Source organism: Oncorhynchus tshawytscha, linkage group LG26 (genome assembly GCF_018296145.1).
Source record: "Oncorhynchus tshawytscha isolate Ot180627B linkage group LG26, Otsh_v2.0, whole genome shotgun sequence".
Classification (NCBI taxonomy): domain Eukaryota; kingdom Metazoa; phylum Chordata; class Actinopteri; order Salmoniformes; family Salmonidae; genus Oncorhynchus; species Oncorhynchus tshawytscha.
Window position 1 is genome coordinate 20417063 of NC_056454.1, and position 21419 is coordinate 20438481.

At 42.5% G+C, this 21419-nt stretch overlaps 1 protein-coding gene across 7 annotated transcripts in view; it reads right to left on the reverse strand.

Annotated features, from left to right (window-relative positions):
- Nucleotides 1–21419, reverse strand: part of LOC112225329 (probable ubiquitin carboxyl-terminal hydrolase FAF-X) — an 86772-nt gene that overhangs the window by 35755 nt on the left and 29598 nt on the right. For 3 of the 7 annotated variants that reach the window (XM_024389188.2, XM_024389187.2, XM_024389186.2), the window contains exons 8-22: nt 19885–20136; nt 19552–19690; nt 19241–19393; nt 18223–18327; nt 18020–18118; nt 13567–13674; nt 13261–13397; nt 12560–12598; nt 11535–11668; nt 7647–7737; nt 7225–7374; nt 6850–7078; nt 905–1000; nt 411–622; nt 39–279 (exon numbers count right to left, since the gene is read on the reverse strand). In XM_024389188.2, the coding sequence (XP_024244956.1) occupies nt 39–279; nt 411–622; nt 905–1000; nt 6850–7078; nt 7225–7374; nt 7647–7737; nt 11535–11668; nt 12560–12598; nt 13261–13397; nt 13567–13674; nt 18020–18118; nt 18223–18327; nt 19241–19393; nt 19552–19690; nt 19885–20136 (2185 nt within the window). The remainder of the gene's footprint in view (nt 1–38; nt 280–410; nt 623–904; nt 1001–6849; nt 7079–7224; nt 7375–7646; nt 7738–11534; nt 11669–12559; nt 12599–13260; nt 13398–13566; nt 13675–18019; nt 18119–18222; nt 18328–19240; nt 19394–19551; nt 19691–19884; nt 20137–21419) is intronic. The other 4 variants (XM_024389193.2, XM_024389192.2, XM_024389189.2 and 1 more) reach the window with 3 other exon arrangements.

The following is a 21419-nucleotide window of genomic DNA, read 5'->3' on the forward strand; positions in this document are numbered from 1 at the left end:
GACATGAGGCTCGTCAAAACACAGCTCATCACGCTTACCGTTTTGTCTTTGAGGTTGAGCTGGCCAATCAGCTTTCTGTCATCGGCTGGGTCGACGACATCCCCGCCAATGAAGAGCTCTATCTTGGTGTGCGTGGCGTTGGCCTTGATGCGTGTGAGGATACCACGGCGCACCGAGCCGATGGTGTCGTTGGTGTGAGACCAGATGTCCAGGTCATCTACCTGACGGCCCTGGTTAGGAAAACGCACGGTCAACGTGATGTGCTTCCCCCGGAACGCCCTGAGAGGTAGAGAGGAGGGAGAGAAGAGAAAAGAGGAAGAGGGAGCGAGGACAGGTTAGGGTGAAGTGGTTTGGGGGAAGAAAAAGGTCAGGACAACAAGCTTAAGCTCAGTGCTTGTAGGCTCCCCTACCTGGACATGGGCAGTATGGTCCTCTCCTCGTGGTAGTCGCTGTCACACTCGTTGATGTACTCCTTGAGCACAGTGAGCACGCGGACCATGCGGATGGCTTCCTGCCGGGCCGAGTTGATGCTGTCCTTGTCCCCGTCCAGGACACGCAGCGTATCGTACGACGCCTTCAGACGGTCGAAGCACGACTGGATGAAATCCTCGTGGATCTCTACCTGCATGGGGGACAGGAGGGGTAGTGAGTTCAGGAGAAGGGCATTCATGTCTAACGGTTGACATCCTGTTTGTCTGGAACTGCAGTGTTCCAATCCATCCCTCAGATAATAGAACCAACATGTACATCAGTGATCCCAGAGAAACGGATTGGAAAACATTGTGACGGTACCGAGGTATCACATATATTTAGGTGGCCGTCTCAAAACGGCTAGATGATTTAGGTTGATCTAATAGCAGATTGAGCTGTTATTGATACCGGGACAAAGGGCACCGATGGTTACCTGATTGACTTGTAGTTTTGGTCCGAGGTTGGTGTAGATCTCTTTCAGCAGGTCTATGGCTCGACTGGCGATGTCATCGCTCCCTTGAATTACGACCTGGCAGGAGGAAATAACAGACTGATTCAATGGACGCCTACGGCCCTCTCCATCAAACAGCCCTGGAGACAACACTGAAGAGACTGTGAGTGGTATGACTCATCATCCAGACTAGAGGTTCATTAATAAGCACTCAGCGGCAGCACACAGAAACATAACTCAAATACGGTCTGTGTGTCTGTGTTTGTACCACGCAATGCTTACCAGCCAAACCAATAACATCAGTGAATGAGCTTTACTTAGGATGCAATAAAATTAATTATTCACAACCAAACATTGCATACAAGGAAATCATATGACCACAAATGTAGCCTCGGCCCCTACTGTGCAAACAGATCTAATACCCAAATATACAATAACAACTCCCGAATCAGCTATTCATTGCAAGTGGAAACAAGGTTTACAAATCCCACATCTAAAACAAATGAAGCAAATCATCTAATATGCCCAGAGTGTGAATAACAATGTCAGAATAACACTTGAAGCCAATGCAGGAAATGCAACAGATTCTCCCATTGAGGGATTATTGGACATGTAGGTAACTAAAACAAACAGATAGGCCACTGATGCTAACTGCAGCCCCTGAAATAATCCCACAGAACCCAGAGGTTTATATACACATAGAAATAGCAGAAGAAATATGTATGGTTGAGCGTCACCTCAAATAGCAGCATTCAAGGATATGGTCTTTGAAGTTGTGCATTTTTAAACGGTGAGACAATATTTTTTCACCGATTATTTCCACGACTGATGAAAACGAGTTCTCATGGCGCTCTCTTGTCCTTCTGCATATGGTTGAGCTATATGTTTGGAACATCGAATGGCAGTATCGAATCGCTATACATATAGAGTAGAGGTCGGACGATTAATTAGGGCTGATTTCAAGTTTTCATAACAATCGGTAATCACCATTTTTGGACCCGATCATGGCCGATTACATTGCACTCCACGAGGAGACTGCGTGGCAGGCTGACTACCTGTTATGCGAGTGCAGCAAGGAGCCATGGTAAGGTGCTAGCTAGCATTAAACGTATCTTATAAAAACAATCAATCTTAATATAATCACTAGTTAACTACACATGGTTGATGATATTACTAGTTAGTTTATCTAGCTTGTCCTGCGTTGCATATAATTGATGTGGTGCCTGTTAATTTATCATTGAATCATAGCCTACTTCGCCAAATGGGTGATGTAACAAGAACATTCGCGAAAAAAAGCACTGCCGTTGCACCAATGTGTACCTAACCATAAACATCAACACCTTTCTTAAAATCAATACACAAGTATATATTTTTAAACCTGCATATTTAGTTAATATTGCCTGCTAACCTGGCTCGTTGCGAACTCTGTGAAGACTATTTCTTCCTAACAAAGACGGCCAACTTCACCAAACGGGGGATGATTTAACAAAAGCACATCTGCGAAAAAAACACAATGGTAGCACGAATGTACCTAACCATAAACATCAATGCCTTAAACTCAATACACAGAACTATATATTTTTTAAACCTGCATATTTAGTTAAAAGAAATCCAGGTTAGCAGGCAATATTAAACAAGGGAAATTGTGTCACTTCTCTTGTGTTCATTGCACGCAGAGTCAGGGTATATACAACAGTTTGGGCCGCCTGGCTCGTTGCGAACTAATTTGCCAGAATTTTACGTAATTATGACATTACATTGAAGGTTGTGCAATGGAACAGGAATATTTAGACTTGTGGATGCCACCGTTAGGTAAAATACAGAAAGGTTGTTTTCAAAATGAGAGTTTCCGGATTTGACCATATTAATGACCTAAGGCTCGTATTTCTGTGTGTTATGTTATAATTAAGTCTATGATTTGATATTTGATAGAGCAGTATGACTGAGCGGTGGTAGGCATCAGCAGGCTCGTAAGCATTCATTCAAACAGCACTTTCGTGCGTTTACCAGCTGCTTCAAGCATTAAGCGGTTTATGACTTCAAGCCTGTCAACTCCCGAGATTAGGCTGGTGTAACTGATGTGAAATGGCTAGCTAGTTAGTGGGGTGCGCGCTAATAGCGTTTCAATCAGTGACGTCACTCGCTCTAAGACCTTGAAGTAGTTGTTCCCCCTGCGCTGCAAGGGCTGCGGCTTTTGTGGAGCGATGGGTAAGGATGCTTCGAGGGTGGCTGTTGTCGATGTGTTCCTGGTTCGAACACAGGTAGGGGTGAGGAGAGGGACAGAAGCTATACTGTTACACTGGCAATACTAAAGTGCCTATAAGAACATCCAATAGTCAAAGGTCAATGAAATACAAATGGTATAGAGAGAAATAGTCCTATAATTCCTATTATAATTACAACCTAAAACTTCTTACCTGGGAATGTTAAAAGGAACCACCAGCTTTCATTTGTTCTCATGTTCTGAGCAAGGAACTTAAACGTTAGCTTTCTTACATGGCACATATTGCACTTTTACTTTCTTCTCCAACACTTTGTTTTTGCATTATTTAAACCAAATTGAACATGTTTCATTATTTATTTGAGGCTAAATTGATTGTATTGATGTAGTATATTAAGTTAAAATAAGTGTTCATTCAGTATTGTTGTAATTGTCATTTATACAATTTTTTATTATTATTTTTTTTTTAATTGGCCGATAAATCGGTATCGGCTTTTTTTGGTCCTCCAATAATCGGTATTGGCGTTGAAAAATCATAAATCAGGTCGACCGCTAATATAGAGCATTGGGAAAGTATTCAGACCACTTTACTTCTTCCCCATTATGTTACGTTACAGCCTTATTCTAAAATGGATACAATCGTTTTTTCCCTCATCAATCTACACTCAATACCCCATTTAAAGTCTAAAAAAATGGATGTAGCAAAAAACACAAAACTGAAATATCACATTTACATAAGTATTCAGACCTTTTACTCAAGTACTTTGTTGAAGCACCTTTGGCAGCCTTGAGTCTTCTTGGGTATGATGCTACAAGCTTTGCACACCTGTATTCAGGGAGTTTCACCCATTTATATCTGCAGATTCTCTCAAGCTCTGTCAGGTTGGATATGGAGCATCGCTGCACAGCTATTTTTTAGGTCTCTCCAGAGATGTTCGACCGGGTTCAAGTTCGGGCTCTGGCTGGACCACTCATGGACATTCAGAGACTTGTCCCGAAGTCACTCCTGCGTTGTCTTGGCTGTGTGCTTAGGGTCGTTGTCCTATCGGAAGGTGAAACTTCACCCCAGGCTGATGTCCTGAGCGTTCTGGAACAGGTTTTCATCAAGGATCTCTGTACTTTACTCTGTTTGCCTTTCCCTCGATCCCGACTGCCACCACCATGCTTCACCGTAGGGATGGTACTCATTTTCCTCCAGACCCGACACCTGGAATTCAGGCCCAAGAGTTCAATCTTGGTTTAATCAGACAAGAGAATTCCAAGCAGGCTGTCATGTGCCTTTTACTGACGAGTGACTTCCATCTGGCCACTCTACCATAAAGGCCCGATTGGTGGAGTGCTGCAGAGATGTTTGTCCTTCTGGAAGGTTCTCCCATCTCCACAGAGGAACTCTGGAGCTCTGTCAGAGTGACCATCGGGTTCTTGGTCAACTTCCTGACCAAGGCCCTTCTCCCGCGACTGCTCAGTTTGGCTGAGCGGCCAGCTCTAGGAGGAGTCTTGGTGTTTCCACACTTCTTCCATTTAAGAATGATGGAGGCCACTGTGTTCTTAGGGACCTTCAATGCTGCAGATATTTTTTGTACCCTTCCCCCAGATCTGTGCCTCAACAGTATCCGGTCTCGGAGCTCGACGGACCACATGGCTTGGTTTTTGCTCTGACGTGCACTGTCAACTGTGGGAACTTATATAGACAGGTGTGTGCCTTTCCAAAACATGTCTAATCAATTGAATTTACCACAGGTGGACTCCAATCAACTTGTAGAAACATCTCAAGGATGATCAATGGAAACAGGATGCACAGAAGCATTTCGAGTCTCATAGCAACGGGTCTGAATACTTATGTAAATATTTGTATTTTTATTCTCTATAAACCTGTTTTTCACTTTGTCATTATGGGGTATTGTGTGAAGAACGATGAGGAAAAATACAAATGTAATACATTTTAGAATAAGGCTGTAAAGTAACACAATGTTGAAAAAGGGAAAGAGTGAATACTATCCGAATGCACTATATATACAGTGCCAGTCAAAAATGTGGTGACACCTACTCATTCAAGGGTTTTTCTTTATTTTTACTACATTGTAGAATAATAGTGAAGACATCAAAACTATGAAATAACACATATGGAATCATGTAATAACCCAAAAAGTGTTAAACAAATCAAAATATATTTTAGATTTGAGATTCTTCAAAGTAGCCATCCTTTGCCTTGATGACAGGTAGTCACCTGGAATGAATTTCAATTAACAGGTGTGCCTTCTTAAAATTTAATTTGTGGAATTTCTTTCCTTCTTAATGCGTTTCAGCCAATCAGTTGTGTTGTGAAAAGGTAGGGGTGGTATACAGAAGATAGCCCTATTTGGTAAAAGACCAAGTCCATTTTATGTTAAGAACAGCTCAAATAACTAAAGAGAAACGACAGTCCATCATTACTTCAAGACATGAAGGTCAGTCAATACAAAAACATTTCAAGAACATTGAAAGTTTCTTCAAGTGTAGTCGCAAAAACCATCAAGCACTATAATGAAACTGGCTCTCATGTGGACTGCCACAGAAAAGGAAAACCCAGAGTTACTTCTGCTGCAGAGGATAAGTTCATTAGAGTTCACTGCACCTCAGATTGCAGCCCAAATAAATGCTTTAGAGTTCAAGTCACAGGCACATCAACTGTTCAGAGGAGACTGTGTGAATCAGGCCTTGATGGTCAAATTGCTGCAAAGAAACCACTACTAAAAGACAACAATAATAAGAAGAGACTTGCTTGGGCCAAGAAACATGAGGAATGGACATTAAACCGGTAGAAATCTGTCCTTTGGTTTGATGAGTCCAAATGTGAGACTTTTGGTTCCAACCGCCGTGTCTTTGTGAGACGCAGAGTGGGTGAACGGATGATCTCTGCATGTGTGGTTCCTACCATGAAGCATGGAGGAGGTGGTGTGATGGTGTAGGGGTGCTTTGCTGGTGACACCATCTGTGATTTATTTAGAATTCAAGGCACAGAACCAGCGTGCCTACCACATCATTCTGCAGTGATACGCCATCCCATCTGGGACTAGCATTTCTTTTTCAACAGGAAAATTACCCAACAGACATCCAGGCTGTGTAAGGGCTATTTAACCAAGAAGGAGAGTGATGGAGTGCTGCATCAGATGACCTGGCCCCCACAACCACCCAACCTCTACCCAAATTAGATGGTTTGCAATGAATGGGAACGCAGAGTGAAGGAAAAGCAGCCAACAAGTGCTCAGCATATGTGGGAACTCCTTCAAGACTGTTGGAAAAGCATTCCAGGTGAAGCTGGTTGAGAGAATACCAAGAGTGTGCAAAGCTGTCATCAAGGCAAAGGGTGGTTACTTTGAAGAATCTAAAATCTTAAATATACTTTGATTTGTTTAACACTTTTTTGGTTATTAGATGATTCCATGTGTTATTTCATAGTTTTGATGTCTTCACTATTATTCTACAATGTAGAAAAAAGTAAAAATAAATAAAAACCCTTGAATGAGTAGGTGTCCAAACGTTTGACTTGTAGTGTGTGTGTGTGTGTGATAAATATATATACACACACACACAATTGTGTGAATCGCAATACATGTCGTATCAACACCTAAGTATCGTGATAATATCGACATTGAGGTCCCTACCAATTCCCAGCCCTACTTACGAGTAACAGCTGTCTGTTATAGTGAAAAAGCTAATAACTCACCCTCCAGAGGTAGTCCAGTCCTATGAGCTCCAGGTCGTCCATCATGTAGGCCCTGCGTTTGGCCACCAGCTTTCCCTCCCGGCAGTTGACAGCCTTGAAGAACCTCTCGAAGCACTTCATGCCGTTCTCTGTGAGCAGAGACGGGTCCAGCTGGAGGACGTTGTTCTCAAAGAAGTCCTTGTTAATGTCTGGGTCCAGGTCTGGCTCATCTCCCATCAGCTTGGAGTACCTGGGGATGAACAACAGAGTTGAGTGGGTGTTTTTTTATTGTTGTTGAGAACATTCAAGTTGAGAAAATGTTGAATATTTGACTTGTTCTCCATGACAGAGAGAAAGGAAATAACATAAATTGAAACATGTTGGAGCCATATTCACCCTTTCGAGGTGATAATATTGATGATGGCAGCGTACCATTTGAAGCAGGCCTCTCTATCACATAGGAAGACAGCGTTTTCGGCCAGGCACTTCCAGATCTGTTTGGCCTGAGGAGCACAGAGCCACAACTGGCCATCCTTCAGCAGGAACCTGGGGACAACACAGACACATACATTAACCATGAAGATCAGATGACAGTGGCTTAGTTCATGGCTCAATTCCATGAATTGTATTCATGAAGATGGAGCTGGGTCGTATTCATTAGGTCACGCAAAGGAAAACATTTTAAAAGTGTTTTGCAAAGTAAAAGAACAATTAGTGCTTCTTATTGGACAAGTACAGACAGTGACTCATGCCTGTTTCAGTGTGTTTTCTTCAGTTTGGTGCCTAATTAATACAACCCCGCAGATGTGATGTCATACCTCAGGAAGTTGAGTCTCTCCTGGACTTCCTGTACGTGGCTGTAGCGGCTCCCTGCCCTCACCGTCTGGGGGTCAAACTCTGCCTGCTCGGCTACATAACACACAGGACCATCTACATCAGGGCTCAACATACATCTTTAAATATCACGCAAATACGGATGTTTTTCAAATGGAAAACTAACATGCTAACTGCCCAGGGTTAGATACAGAGGGTAGAGAATGTAGAGAAACAAACAGTGTACAAAACATTAGGAACACCTGCTCTTTACTTTCCATGACAGACTGATCAGGTGAAAGCCATAGCCACTTGCTAAATCCACTTCATATCAGTCGTCACCAACCGGTCGATCGCAATCAACTGTTCGATCTTCAAGCATTCCTAGTCGATCACCAAACATTTCTGTAGAAAAGCCAATGATAAAGGCTTGCACACCTTTTTGTATTATTTGCGTTTCACTTTTGTCGGTAGGTGCACTTGATTCAGAAGCCCTGCGCACCGGAGTAGGCAAAGTGTTGTCATTTTGAACAATTGAAAAGTCTGAAATGACTAACTTCTCCTACCCGGCAGACCTGGAGATCCATGGTTAAATCAAGCGCGTCTACTGCGCTGGCCAATCGAATAGCTCAAATCACAGTGCCTACAGGTCGGATACTAGCCTATGTGAAATATCATAACTTTTAAAACCATGACCAGAGAGAGACTCAAAGAATATAGCAAAGAGCTGCTGTTATGATTTCATGTAAAAAAAATATATACAGTGCCTTGCGAAAGTATTAGGCCCCCTTGAACTTTGCGACATTTGCCACATTTCAGGCTTCAAACAAAGATATAAAACTGTATTTTTTTGTGAAGAATCAACAACAAGTGGGACACAATTATGAAGTGGAACGACATTTATTGGATATTTCAGAACTTTTTTAACAAATCAAAAACTGAAAAATTGGGCGTGCAAAATTATTCAGCCCCCTTAAGTTAATACTTTGTAGCGCCACCTTTTGCTACGATTACAGCTGTAAGTCGCTTGGGGTATGTCTCTATCAGTTTTGCACATCGAGAGACTGAATTTTTTTCCCATGCCTCCTTGCAAAACAGCTCGCTCAGTGAGGTTGGATGGAGAGCATTTGTGAACAGCAGTTTTCAGTTCTTTCCACAGATTCTCAATTGGATTCAGGTCTGGACTTTGACTTGGCCATTCTAACACCTGGATATGTTTATTTTTGAACCATTCCATTGTAGATTTTGCTTTATGTTTTGGATCATTGTCTTGTTGGAAGACAAATCTCCGTCCCAGTCTCAGGTCTTTTGTAGACTCCATCAGATTTTCTTCCAGAATGGTCCTGTATTTGGCTCCATCCATCTTCCCATCAATTTTAACCATCTTCCCTGTCCCTGCTGAAGAAAAGCAGGCCCAAACCATGATGCTGCCACCACCATGTTTGACAGTGGGGATGGTGTGTTCAGGGTGATGAGCTGTGTTGCTTTTACGCCAAACATAACGTTTTGCATTGTTGCCAAAAAGTTCAATTTTGGTTTCATCTGACCAGAGCACCTTCTTCCACATGTTTGGTGTGTCTCCCAGGTGGCTTGTGGCAAACTTTAAACGACACTTTTTATGGATATCTTTAAGAAATGGCTTTCTTCTTGCCACTCTTCCATAAAGGCCAGATTTGTGCAATATACGACTGATTGTTGTCCTATGGACAGAGTCTCCCACCTCAGCTGTAGATCTCTGCAGTTCATCCAGAGTGATCATGGGCCTCTTGGCTGCATCTCTGATCAGTCTTCTCCTTGTATGAGCTGACAGTTTAGAGGGACGGCCAGGTCTTGGTAGATTTGCAGTGGTCTGATACTCCTTCCATTTCAATATTATAGCTTGCACAGTGCTCCTTGGGATGTTTAAAGCTTGGGAAATCTTTTTGTATCCAAATCCGGCTTTAAACTTCTTCACAACAGTATCTCGGACCTGCCTGGTGTGTTCCTTGTTCTTCATGATGCTCTCTGCGCTTTTAACGGACCTCTGAGACTATCACAGTGCAGGTGCATTTATACGGAGACTTGATTACACACAGGTGGATTGTATTTATCATCATTAGTCATTTAGGTCAACATGGGATCATTCAGAGATCCTCACTGAACTTCTGGAGAGAGTTTGCTGCACTGAAAGTAAAGGGGCTGAATAATTTTGCACGCCCAATTTTTCAGTTTTTGATTTGTTCAAAAAGTTTGAAATATCCAATAAATGTCGTTCCACTTCATGATTGTGTCCCACTTGTTGTTGATTCTTCACAAAAAAATACAGTTTTATATCTTTATGTTTGAAGCCTGAAATGTGGCAAAAGGTCGCAAAGTTCAAGGGGGCCGAATACTTTCGCAAGGCACTGTATATATATATATATATTAAAACATAAAAGCCCTTCTCCCTATTCCCACTCACGCTGCAATGAATGAGTAGCCCTGCATTTGTATTATTATTCGAAGCTCATCGTGTTCATTTTAATATCGAGGAATATTTCACTTTCACTGAGGACTGTCCCCTCTCTCTGCTCAGCCTCACCGTGAGAGGATAACCCTCTGCTGCTCTCTCCTTCCCTTCGCTGAGACTAATGCAATGTTCAAAACATCTGGGAACTCTGACATCTCCGACTTAAGTGCGTTCACTCTTCCTGGGGTCCACATAAAACACGACATAATACAGAACATTAATAGACAAGAACAGCTCAAGGACATTTTTTTTATGTATGTAGTTATGTCCTTGAGCTGTTCTTGTCTATTAATATTCTGTATTATGTAATGTTTCATGTTTTGCGTGGACCCCAGGAAGAGTAGCTGCTGCTTTTGCAAAAGCTAATAGGGATCCTAATAAAATACCAAATACCAAGACAACAGGGATTTTGAAAAAGAAAAAAAAAAACTAGATCCGACTGGGAAAAATAGTTTTTAAATGGTCATCCAACTCGGAATTCGACCGGAGCATCACGGACGTCGTGATTTGACCTAGTTTTTTCACCCTGTGTTCCCAGTTGTCTTGAAAGTACCATGACCATCAAATGCAGGTACCATCAGTCCAGTAAAATAAAAGCTAATTATTTGATAATTATTTCAATTTATACTTCAGCTGTGCCTCATAAGTTGTACACCAACTACTGATCTATTTTGTTATCAAAGCTAGAGTTTTGAAATATAATATGGTCTGTATAGAAGAACAATATTGGCAGGACAGGCATATAGCCAATATGCTGTGATAATGTATTAGGCCTGCCTACTGCAAACTTCATTTCCTACAGAACTGTTTTATTGGGTTAATGTTACATTTGAGTCATGTTGAAAAAAAACAGAGTGGTAGATCTCTGCTTGCTTTTTGACTGCGAAAGTGATCTTTACTCAGAAAAGGAAGGTGACCACTGGTGTAGATGAAGGGGAGGAGAGAAGGATTTTTAAGCCTCATGACAATTGAGACATGGATTGTGTATGTGTGCCATTCAGAGGATGAATGGACAAGACAAAATATTTAAGAGCCTTTGAACAGGGTTTTGGTAGTACGTGTCAGCCACACCAGTTTGACTGTGTCAAGACCTGCAGCGCTGCTGGGTTTTTCACGCTGAACATCAAAAATGATCTACCACAAAAAGGAAGTCCAGCCAACTTGACACAACTGTGGGAAGCATTGGAGTCGACTTGGGCCAGCCTCCCTGTGGAACACTTTCGACACCTTGTAGAGTCCATGCCCCGACGAATTGAGGCAGTTCTGAGTGCACAACTGAATATTAGGAAGGTGCTCCTAATGTTTTGTACACTCAGTGTAGTATTTCTGAAGAAGTCTGAAAGTCAAGAATGAGGCAATCGTGATTAATGAGAAAATCGAATCCACTGTGTCAGGTGAGCCGTACCTTTAGAGAACTGCCTCATGGTCTCCATGTAGGCAGAGAGGTTCTCAGCCACCAGCGTGACCAGGGCATGGTTGTGTTGGAGCTGGTTGATCAGGTCATGACGATAGAACACATGAGGACTCCTCTGAGTCTGACTGTATAGCAGAGAGTGAGGTGGAGAGAGATATGAAGAGAGAAAGAGATGGAGCGAGAAAGATAGTTGGAGGGAGAGAGAGAGATGGAGAGAGAGGGTGGAAAAGAGAGACAAAAGTTCAGAGACTTAGCCACCATGTCTATGACAAGTAGACAACTTCAATTTATACTCCCACTCCTACTAATGAAATTATTACAATGATTTGCGTGTACAATTAGTGGAATTTTGTTGCTTATCTGCACCTGTAGCTTAAAGAAATCCATTTTGGTATATCGACTGTTCTAACCAGTAGGCCATTATCTGTGTGTGTGTGTGTGTGTGTGTAGCAAGAGAAATGTTGAGGAATTTCAGTCTTAAAATTACTAGGATGTTGTGTTCCGGAAATGTGAGTATGCAGCACCCTCAGAAATGCCCCCCAAAATGTCACCCTGCAAACAGTCAGTGATTGGAGCTAAGAAGAGCAGGTGCAGAAAAAGACGCATTTCAGTGTGACACCCTTTTCCCTATGTATTGAAATACTTTTGCACCCAATTCCCCAAATAATGCACTACTTGACAAGAGCCCTTTGTGGCTCTGCTCAAAGGTAGTGCACTGTTTGTGGTAATTTGTGGCTCTGCTCAAAGGTAGTGCACTGTTTGTGGTAATTTGTGGCTCTGCTCAAAGGTAGTGCACTGTTTGTGGTAATTTGTGGCTCTGGTCAAAGGTAGTGCAGTAGTGTATAAGGAATAGGGTGTAATTTGAGATTTACCCTGAGAGAGGTTTGCTAAAGCAGATTAATGAATGAAAATAAACATTACAGATCTGTTGTACCATCTGAGAGAGTCAATTAGAAATTATTTACAATTTATACAAAATATTGCCATAATATCCCCCAAATTAGCTGTCAACTTACCCCGCTAAGTTCGTTTGTATGTTAATAGGAATTTTCTTTCTGAAAAACAACAGGCATGTGGTGTGCTACATATTTGCTGCATTTACTTGTACTATTTCAGTCAGTACAACTGCACGTTGTTATTAAAAGCAGCACCTTATTCAACAATCTCCATGCTACTTTGAGAGCTCAGCGTTTAAGAAGCAAGATACATTCGCTCAGTTTTAGTCTTCAAGAATGCTCCCAGTCTAAGCGTTAGTGAAAACCTGGTCAAACTGGGTGGCAAGGTCAAGTCACAGACTGTTGGCAGAAAATCCCTGTTTACAAAAGAGTTGGCATGCCTCAGCCTCTTTGGAAATGTGATTAAAATGCCAGAGACATCTGTGTCAGCTATGTGAAAAATCAAAGCCATGCTTTAAATGCGTAGAGTAAATGTATAACCAAGCATAGCATTCTGAGCACAACAAAAATTAGCCTTTTTTTAAGTGGGGTGAAATATTTAACTATTTAAAATGTTGCAGATAGAAACGTAAAGTATTGAGCTGACAAATCCCTTTTGTACATAACAAAAAACGTCTGCTCTACACTGTGCATTTCTATCTGTTACGTCCTGAATAATACTCCATTTGTACTCATTCTGCTTCCATATCTTTGTCAATCACTAGCATGTTCAACTATGTCCCTCCTCCAAGCCCGTAGTTGAACTCTGACCATCTCCTTACCTGAGATTCTGAGGAGCCTCTCCGAACAGGCTACAGATCTCTCGGATCTGCTTTAGTGCAGGAATCACCCATTTGTCATTGGTGCGCAACTCTTCTATGAAGCGATCGATCCACTGGATCTTCTGCGTGTCTCGATCCTGAAATGAACACGAACATCCGTATTCAAGGAACACACACACAGCCATAAGCCGATTCTTCTGAACACTCCAATATACCGCTTCAAATAAATCTTAATTGATTGGTTTTCAGTACCTTGAGCCGTGTGGGAAAGCAGTTGCCTGGCTCTTGACTGGTACCTAGTATTACCTGAGAGCAACTGTAGTCCAGTATCTTGATGTGAGCACTGAGAGCCTGGTCCATGATGTCTACAGGCACGTCATCGCTGTGAGCCAGGTTCCACAACAGGTTCAGCACCTTGTGGTGAGAGGAGAGGAACCTTCAGTACTTCTATCCAAACAGAGCACAAGGAGCTGGAATAAGACATCTCTTTAACCAATGCTTGACATTCAGGGCTGCCTGCTGGCTAGGGGAGGTTTAGGAAACCCCTCGGGCCAGGGGAGGTTTAGGAAACCCCTCGGGCCAGTCTATCATCCCAGTCAGTGGTCCGCTTGGGCCAGTGAAAAAAAGGTTAAGGATATATAACTGTTTAAAAAAACATGAATTCCCGAAGCTGCTAGTTCATTATGTATACTGAACAAAAATAAGTGCAACATGTAAAGTGTTGGTCCCATCTTTCATAAGCTGCAAAAAAAATCCCAGAAATGTTACATATGCACAAAAAGGTTATTTCTCTCAAATGTAGTGCACAAATTTGTTAACATCCCTGTTAGTGAGCATTTTGCCAAGATAATCCAGCCACCTGACAGGTGTGGCATATCAAGACGCTGATTAAACAGCATGATCACGGGGACAATAAAAGGTCACTCTAAAATGTGCAGTTTTGTCACAATACAATGCCACAGATGTCTCAAGTTGAGGGAGCGTGCAATTAGCGTGCTGACTGCAGGAATGTCCACCAGAGCTGTTGCCAGAGAATTGAATGTTCATTTCTCGACCATAATTTCTCTACTGCCTCCAACCGTTTTAGAGAATTTGGCAGTCTAACCAGCCTCACAACCACAGACCACGTGTAACCACGCCAGCCCAGGACCTCCACATCCGGCTTCTTCACCTGCAGAATTATTTGAGGGGGGGTATTTCTGCCTGTAATAAAGCCAATTTGTGGGGGAAAAACACATTCTGATTTGCTGGGCCTGGCTGCCTTCCAAGGACCACCATGGCTGCACCCCTGCGCAGTCATATGAAATCCATAGATTAGGGCCTAATGAATTGATTTCAATTGACGTATTTCCTTATTAGAACTGTAACTCACAAAAATCTTTGAAATTGTTGCATGTTGCGTTAATATTTTTGTTCAGTTTAAAAAGCTTAATTGCTCTGTGCCGCACACAGCCTAGTTTGAGATAATCTGTTGGGCGGAGAGAGCACACAGGCTAGTTTGAGATATCTGTTGGGCAGAGAGAGCACACAGCCTAGTTTGAGATAATCTGTTGGGCGGAGAGTGCACACAGGCTAGTTTGAGATATCTGTTGGGCAGAGAGAGCACACAGCCTAGTTTGAGATAATCTGTTGGGCAGAGAGAGCACACAGCCTAGTTTGAGATAATCTGTTGGGCAGAGAAAGCACACAGCCTAGTTTGAGATAATCTGTTGGGCAGAGAAAGCACACAGCCTAGTTTGAGATAATCTGTTGGGCAGAGAAAGCACACAGCCTAGTTTGAGATAATCTGTTGGGCAGAGAAAGCACACAGCCTAGTTTGAGATAATCTGTTGGGCAGAGAAAGCACACAGCCTAGTTTGAGATAATCTGTTGGGCAGAGAGAGCACACAGCCTAGTTTGAGATAATCTGTTGGGCAGAGAAAGCACACAGCCTAGTTTGAGATAATCTGTTGGGCAGAGAAAGCACACAGCCTAGTTTGAGATAATCTGTTGGGCAGAGAAAGCACACAGCCTAGTTTGAGATAATCTGTTGGGCAGAGAAAGCACACAGCCTAGTTTGAGATAATCTGTTGGGCAGAGAAAGCACACAGCCTAGTTTGAGATAATCTGTTGGGCAGAGAAAGCACACAGCCTAGTTTGAGATAATCTGTTGGGCAGAGAGAGCACACAGCCTAGTTTGAGATAATCTGTTGGGCAGAGAGAGCACACAGCCTAGTTTGAGATAATCTGTTGGGCAGAGAAAGCACACAGCCTAGTTTGAGATAATCTGTTGGGCAGAGAGAGCACACAGCCTAGTTTGAGATAATCTGTTGGGCAGAGAAAGCACACAGCCTAGTTTGAGATAATCTGTTGGGCAGAGAGAGCTAGTTTGAGATAATCACAGCCTAGTTTGAGATAATCTGTTGGGCAGAGAGAGCACACAGCCTAGTTTGAGATAATCTGTTGGGCAGAGAGAGCACACAGCCTAGTTTGAGATAATCTGTTGGGCAGAGAAAGCACACAGCCTAGTTTGAGATAATCTGTTGGGCAGAGAAAGCACACAGCCTAGTTTGAGATAATCTGTTGGGCAGAGAAAGCACACAGCCTAGTTTGAGATAATCTGTTGGGCAGAGAAAGCACACAGCCTAGTTTGAGATAATCTGTTGGGCAGAGAAAGCACACAGCCTAGTTTGAGATAATCTGTTGGGCAGAGAGAGCACACAGCCTAGTTTGAGATAATCTGTTGGGCAGAGAAAGCACACAGCCTAGTTTGAGATAATCTGTTGGGCAGAGAAAGCACACAGCCTAGTTTGAGATAATCTGTTGGGCAGAGAAAGCACACAGCCTAGTTTGAGATAATCTGTTGGGCAGATAATCTGTTGGGCAGAGAGCACACAGCCTAGTTTGAGATAATCTGTTGGGCAGAGAAAGCACACAGCCTAGTTTGAGATAATCTGTTGGGCAGAGAGAGCACACAGCCTAGTTTGAGATAATCTGTTGGGCAGAGAAAGCACACAGCCTAGTTTGAGATAATCTGTTGGGCAGAGAAAGCACACAGCCTAGTTTGAGATAATCTGTTGGGCAGAGAGAGCACACAGCCTAGTTTGAGCTAATCTGTTGGGCAGAGAAAGCACACAGCCTAGTTTGAGATAATCTGTTGGGCAGAGAAAGCACACAGCCTAGTTTGAGATAATCTGTTGGGCAGAGAAAGCACACAGCCTAGTTTGAGATAATCTGTTGGGCAGAGAAAGCACACATATCTCCAACAGCTGATTGTTTCGTGGAGCAGCTCACCGAAGACTGACAGCGATAGGAAAGAGGTAGGAAAGATGGTGCAAGTTATGATATCTACCTGTAAAGGCTAAGGCCAGAAAGGGTATGTAAACCAGGTATGTAAACCAGGTATGTAAACCAGGTATGTAAACCAGGTATGTAAACCAGGTATGTAAAAAGTCTTGGAACATTTGCGATGTGCAATTCAGTCATCATGGAATAGCCTACTTTGAATTCAGACATTTAGGCTATTTGGTCCTTGAAAAGTCCTTGACATGCTGGTAGCCGATTTAGAGGTTCAACGGCTCCAATATAATTAGGCCGATTCACGATTTCCTTTATGATCCGTTTTTATGAGATGTAGCCGCTTTCATTTGTTTCAAGCCATTTCAATTGATAGGTGCTGCGCTATTCGGTTGCTTTTGTTGGGGTAAAACCAGGTACGGAAGGATATATTATTACAAAGGGAACCCGTTTTTTGCTCACTTTCTCATTTTTTAAAATGTATTTTATTCATCCGTTATTTTACCAGGTAAATTGACTGAGAACACGTTCTCAATTACAGCAACGACCTGGGGAATAGTTACAGGGGAGAGGAGGGGGCCAATTGTAAACTGGGGATTATTAGGTGACCGTGATGGTTTGGGGGCCAGATTGGGAATTTAGCCAGGACACCGGGGTTAACACCCCTACTCTTACGATAAGTGTCATGGGATCTTTAATAACCTCAGAGAGTCAGAACACCCGTTTAACATCCCATTCAAAATACAGCACCCTACACAGGGCAGTGTTTTTTAGACCAGAGGAAAGAGTGCCTCCTACTGGACCTCCAACACCACTTCCAGCACCATCTGGTCTCCCATCCAGGGACTGACCAGGACCAACCCTGCTTTTAGCTTCAGAAGCAAGCCAGCAGTGGTATGCTGCTGGCATGCTGCTGTTTCAAGCATACAATAACTCTTCAACATCTCAAATGTTGAGACTGACTAGCTACTACATGGACAGACTTCATGTTTATGTGTTTGTGTCAGGAACATCTATCGCTGCATGCAGTCTATTTAGTCAGACAATGCCCACATGATGACATATTTTAGAATAAATAAAAATACATGTCAATGTCAATGCATAATGCTGTTAGGAAGGCCTATAAAATAAAATAAATTATGCTAATGTATACTTTTTTCAAACATTTTTGGGGGTGAAGTTTTATTTCTTTCGTCTATTACAACAATGAAATATAACATGTAGGTCCTTGAAAATTACAATGAAGTGCTTGAAAAAAAGTCCTTGAAAGTCCTTGCATTTGTCTGTATGAACCGTGTATAGGATACTTGCTACGACCTAATGGAAGATAAAATCACCTGCTATTGAAATTATGCTCGCATCATTCGCTTTACTGATAGATCTTGACCTGGTCAATATTTTGTTCCATTCGGGCCAGTAGCTTTCATTTGTCACTGACCCCGTCTGGACTGGCAAATTGACCTGAATGTCGAGCCCTGATTACCTTGTGGGCCATCACTCCATCCTTGTCATCCTCTGCCAGACGACGGATCAGCTCCAGCAGCTTCTCACGCTGCTTCTTACTAGCGTTCGTCCAACTCGCCTGCAGGCCACAAACACCACCACGGGGGTTAGGAGAGCAGTGTGTGTGTGTGTGTGTGTGTGTGTGTGTGTGTGTGTGCGCGCGAACGGAGAGAAGTCTCTCACCTTGAAGCAGTCAAAAAGGTGGTCGAGCTGCTCAGGGGAGAAGTCCCAGGCCAGCTTGGCCAGGAGGTCGTGGACGTTCTTCACGATGGCCTCATGTTTACCAGCCTGCGGGTGGAACAAAGTGTCAACAAACATGTAAACAATCACATTTCCTGTTTCCAGCCTCCGATAGACAATGCAGGAGCACATAAACATAATTTAATGGACCGAGCCATGCTTAGGAAAGGGCGTTTTCAGTCGATCAAACCCAATGACCTGGAAATCCCCCAGCTAAGACAAGGGATTTCCCATTCTGCTTTTAGAGCCGTTACAGGTAAAACCATGCTTTTGGTGCACTTTTTGAGGCACTGTGCTTTTACCGGTATTTCCAGCATTAACCACGAGTGTTGCTGCAGGTAAGAAATCCTAGGAAATATTTTGTAATTGACACAAGCCATCTCCAAATCAATCAATCAATGTCTGGTTGTGTGTTTGTGTTTGGCGGAGGGACCAGAAAATGCGTAGCTCTGCCACTTAAGGTGTTGGCTTGAAAGTTGCTGGACCCAGGTTCGAGTTCCAGTCTGGGCTACCCCCCCAAATTCATTTGAATATAATTCCATGGTTGGTTTCATTGACTTTCCCCTTTAACTGCACCGAATTTAACAGATTTTTTTGATACAACTTCTGAGTCTGTTGGAGAGGTATAGAATCACTGGTCTACAAATTGTATTCCCTCACAAATAATAGGTTTTGTGAGATTAAGATTCACAGAGCTACGCCTCCCGACTCAGCCAATCACGCAAACAAACACACACGCACAACCAGACATTGACTGGAGACAACTTGTGTCAATTACAGCACATTTCCAAGGATTTTTTACCTGCAGCAATTATTGTGGATAATGCTGGAAATACTTGCTAACAAGTACACAAAAAAGCTTTGCCCTAGTTATAGGTCATATCCCTTTCACCTGAACCATGCACGATGTGTGTGATAATCAATGGCTCTCTCTTCAAACACACACACAAACACACAGTACCTGTGCAGCCCAGATGTTGTCCAGGTCCTGCATGGTAAGAGCTTTCTCTTTGATGACGAAGCGAAGTATCTTCTCTAGTTTTTCTACGTACTGAGGCTGGTGCAGACTGTCCCTCAGCACGATGGACAGGATGTGGTTCTGCTGGATCCACTCCTGAGAGACAGAGGCATCTTTCAATCTCCACTCAAACACCAACAGTTCTGCTGACTATGCCACCAGAAACAACACCAATGTACACTCTCTATATTACGCACTTTGTGACAAAAGCGCTCGTTATAAAAATACATTTGATAGGTTGGTGGTTAACTCACCGCCATGCGCTCTGCAGTAAGCCACTCCTCCTCCTCAGGGTTGCCATGTCGATGTGTGTAGTAGGACACACTTGAGATTACCTTGTTTACTTCATTTAGTGCATTCATTTTGCCATTAAAAGAGGAAATTTGCAATAACCTGTGGATGAAAACAACCACCACAGATTACTATCAACAAATAGTTCACATTGGGGCAATCCCTAACAAAAGACTACAAAACCCTTATTGACATGAATACATGATTTGTGCACATCTCAGGTTAGCATTCAGCCAACAGTTTGAAAGGCAGGTGTTTTAAAACAAAAGCTTTAAGACAGTTTGTAGCGAACTCACCTAAGAATCATTTTTAACCTAAAAATCTCTAAACTCTTCACGGTCTCCTCCTGCCCAGGCACCCTGGAGGCCAGGTTCTTCAGGGACTTGATGATCATGGACAGGGCGTCATTTTTGGCTTCGTTCTTGGCCTCCTTCTTCAGCTCCTCATCTGTCAGGTTCTCCAGAAACTGAGGAACCATCTCGATGACGGGCAGGAAGTACTTCTTCACCGTGTGCAATGTGAGGAACTCGTAACACTGCCCAAAAGGCCTGGAGGACAACACAAAACAGTCGCAACACGTCCAGTAGACCATGTCGTTCCCCTAGCTCTATATAGGGTTCATACACATTTTATCATTTTGATTCACATGACTAAATTCCCCGCAATTGAACCGAATCCCAACTAATATAATGGCGGAGTGAATTGTTAGTTAAATCAAAAAGAATAATTTAAATTAATCATATGAATCGTTCAAAAAAGTAAATCAACTTTGAATGGCCTTATTCACGAGTGTTGGGGGGAAAGTTTTTTGGGACATGAATACATGCTAATAATAGATAAACGGTAAACTAGAGGCTACAATTAAATGTTTTGAATTGGCTACCTAGTTATTCGTCTATTCTTTATCATATTTTATTGGCCTACCTGCTACTGCAATGTCCTACTGTCTCTCCTTTAGTTACGGCCCACTCGTCTCGCACACATGCAGGTGATGCACGCAAACAAAGACACGCTAAAGTGTCATTCCGATCCTGGCTAGTATGTGGATTTTTATTTGATTGACAAAATTTTTAAAAACCGTGGCTAAATAACTTACATTAACCAAAATGATTAAATACATTTCAATTACTTTTCCAAACCTTTTTGGATTTGATCATTTTCCAAATATTTTCCAGGCCTGTAAAACACCATTATAAAACTCCATGAGTTTTCCAGGATTTTTATGACCATATGAACCCAGTCTATATGTTGAAGCATGTTTATTAAAAAAAACAAGAGTTGTGAGTTTGATTGTTGTATGGGCCACATTAAAGCATTTTCACAAACCAGTCATGAAGACAGCTATCAGAGCAAGAACCTGAGGCCTTCTTTACTGGTGGGATGATATACACTGGTGGTGCATGGAGTTGAGTTAGCCTTTGGAAGTATTCAGACCTGGACTTTTTCCACATTTTGTTAGGTTTCAGGCTTATTCTAAAATTGACTAAATCGTTTACCCCCCTCAATCTACCCACAATACCTCATAATGACAAAGCAAAAACAGATTTTTTCAAATGTATTAAATATTAAAAAAAACATAAATATCACATCTACATAAGTATCAAGACCCTTCACTCAGTACTTTGTTGAAGCACCTTTGGTAGCAATTACATCCTCGAGTCTTCTTGGGTATGACACTACAAGCTTGGCACACCTGTATTTGGGGAGTTCCTCCCATTCTTCTCTGCAGATCCTCTCAAGCTCTGTCAGGTTGGATGGGGAGCGTCGCTACACAGCTATTTTCCCGTCTCTCCAGAGATGCTAGATCGGGTTCAAGTCCGGGCTCTGGCTG